The sequence below is a fragment of the Contarinia nasturtii genome, unplaced genomic scaffold (genome assembly GCF_009176525.2).
Source record: "Contarinia nasturtii isolate CC-2019 unplaced genomic scaffold, AAFC_CNas_1.1 Cnas_scaffold_4906, whole genome shotgun sequence".
Classification (NCBI taxonomy): domain Eukaryota; kingdom Metazoa; phylum Arthropoda; class Insecta; order Diptera; family Cecidomyiidae; genus Contarinia; species Contarinia nasturtii.
Window position 1 is genome coordinate 1 of NW_022202187.1, and position 2,473 is coordinate 2,473.

The window sequence follows — 2,473 nt, forward strand, 5'->3', positions numbered from 1 at the left end:
ACATCACCGTTCTAAACACCAAAGGGTCGAGAAAAGTTGTGAAATACCAAAAAGGTAAAAAAGAATTTTGTATAAATATCTGGTCAAAAATGGCCTATCCTAACTATTCAGTGGCTCCATGCTTTCTGTATATCAATTTTCTGTTTCTTATTTTCAACACTGCATATTTCTCTATGTTTTATTTTTTACGGTATTTTTTTCTCGAACCCAGCTTGAAAACCAATACCACCCAGTCAAAATGAGCGCAAGGCTGATTACGGGGAAGAACAATTTGTCAATGAAATGCGGCGAGAAGCTGTACCTTGACTCGGAAACAGCCGACGTTAAATTTGTGATTCAAACCAATGCCATTCTTACCATAGAGACCAGCGTTCCTGCCCACAAAAACATTCTCTCCGTGGGAAGTCCAGTGTTTAAAGCCATGTTTTATGGTCCAATGAAAGAAAAGGGTGACGTCAAAATCGTTGATACATCTCCCAACGGATTCAAAGAGTTTTTACAGTTCTTCTATCTGGAAAAAGTTCAATTGACTTCCCACAACATCATTAGCGTCATGAAATTGTGTCACAAGTACGAAGTGGCTGATGGTTTGACGTTCTGCGAAAAAGTATTGCAGAAGATACTAACCATCAATGATATGTGCTCTGCTTATGAATTGGCCCGTCTTCTTGATTTAAAAAGCACCATCATATTCTGTAAGCAAAAGATCCAACTTAATCCGGAAGGAATACTAAAATCAGACGATTTCTTGAAATGCAATTCAACAATACTGGACAAAATCCTGGAACTGGTGTCATCAATTCAGTCCAATCAGTGCAGTCCATCGACAATCGTTGACGCAAGCATGGCATGGGCCAAAGCTGAATGTGTTCGAAATGAGTTGCAAGGAACGCCATCCAATTTAAGAGCACAGCTCAATGATTCATTCCATCGAATTCCATTCTCAGACCTGAGCAAAGAACAGTTTTCACAACATGTTAGCAGCTATAAACGATTTTTTAACGAAGACGATCTGAAATCAATCATGACTAAAAAAATAAGCATTTCGCGTTGTTGTGATTTACCATATTTTTTGTATTCTTTGCCATTTGAATGTACTCTTACGCTGGATGCTCGATTGGTTTTGAAGGAAATACACTTTGTCAAAACACCTCTTTGCACCTCTCGGGCCACAGATTACAATGTTAAGGCTGCAATCACTTTGCGTAGACGAAAAGACGATCAACCATTGCTATTGGGGAACGTAAACATTTCGTCTACCATCGGTGCGAAATTAATTGTTCCAGTTCAAGTTGTTATCGATCAAAATGAAGAATATATCCTGACAATTGACAGCAAAAGGCGCTTAGAATATATTTTGGAAAAAACAAGTATTTTCAAGCAAAACGACGTTGAGCCAACCCCAGTGATCATTTCAAAAAGAGATGAATAATTACAATTTTTTCCGTCTTTTTTCATTTTCAATGCCATTTATGGCCGAAAATAATTCCTTAAAAATATCTCAAACATTTTGTCAATTCAAAAATAAATGCACTTCAATCGTATGTGTTTTATTGTTTTATTATTCGTACAATTTTTTTTAGTTGAAAGTTTTCATATTAAATTATCATAACTAAACGTTAAGTTCAAGTTTCGAATTGCGAGCACTGAATTTTAATTGAACGCACCCGATTGTTTCTTCGTTCAATCGTTCAGTAGTAATCTGTCAAAGTTTGTAGAGGAACACACAGACATGCTATCATAACTGCGTAATAAAACTCAATTGGAGGTTATCGATTGAACAAGAAAAGTACAACATTTTTTCTATCTTTATTACAACTACGTCTTTTGATCATTACTTATCTTGACGATAATTACTACAATTGCTGTAGTTTCTTTTGGAAAACAAACTGCAAATGTAAGTATTTTTTTATCCAATTGTTCTGAAATGGCTAAATGAAGAGATTGACAAAATACTTTCCTATTCTGAACCAATTTCAGATTTAACTGGAGAAACTTTCCGTTTGTGTACATTTAACATTATAAACACATTTTGTGGACCACGAATTTGAAGAGACAATTGTTAAAAAGGTAAACGGAATATTTTCAATATTTTAAAAAAAAGAAGTATTGATAGATGTCTGTGGCCAACAATTTTCTAACCCAACATTTAACCTAGCCACAGTGCTTCATGCTTTCTATATTCTAATATCTAAAGAAAATATTGAGAGGAGAGTATGTTTTTATTCAGACATTACTCAGCTATAAGCGCTGAATAACATACTCTCTTCTCGATATATTCAATAGATATGTGTCTCTTATTCCGAACCATCACATTTTATTCAAAAAACTCATGTTGGCCTTTTCAATGCATTTTTCTTTCTGAAATAAATTTAGATCTCTAAAATCAGGCAGCTTCGATAAGCACGATGGCATTTCAAAAAAACAACAATGTGTCACAGGAAGGCGTCGAGAAGCTGTACCTTGACTCGGA

General features: G+C 35.1%; 1 protein-coding gene and 1 long non-coding RNA gene across 2 annotated transcripts; both read left to right on the forward strand.

Annotated features, from left to right (window-relative positions):
* The first annotated feature begins 238 nt into the window (after nucleotides 1-238).
* LOC116351206 (BTB/POZ domain-containing protein 6-like) lies at nucleotides 239-1,432 on the forward strand. Its single transcript, XM_031783287.1, has one exon. The coding sequence runs from the start codon at nucleotides 239-241 to the stop codon at nucleotides 1,430-1,432; it is 1,194 nt and encodes a 397-aa protein (XP_031639147.1).
* Nucleotides 1,433-1,769: 337 nt separating this feature from the next.
* Nucleotides 1,770-2,473, forward strand: LOC116351207. The gene is made up of 3 exons (XR_004202110.1): nucleotides 1,770-1,897; nucleotides 1,981-2,070; nucleotides 2,377-2,473. It is a non-coding gene; the product is annotated as an uncharacterized LOC116351207 (long non-coding RNA).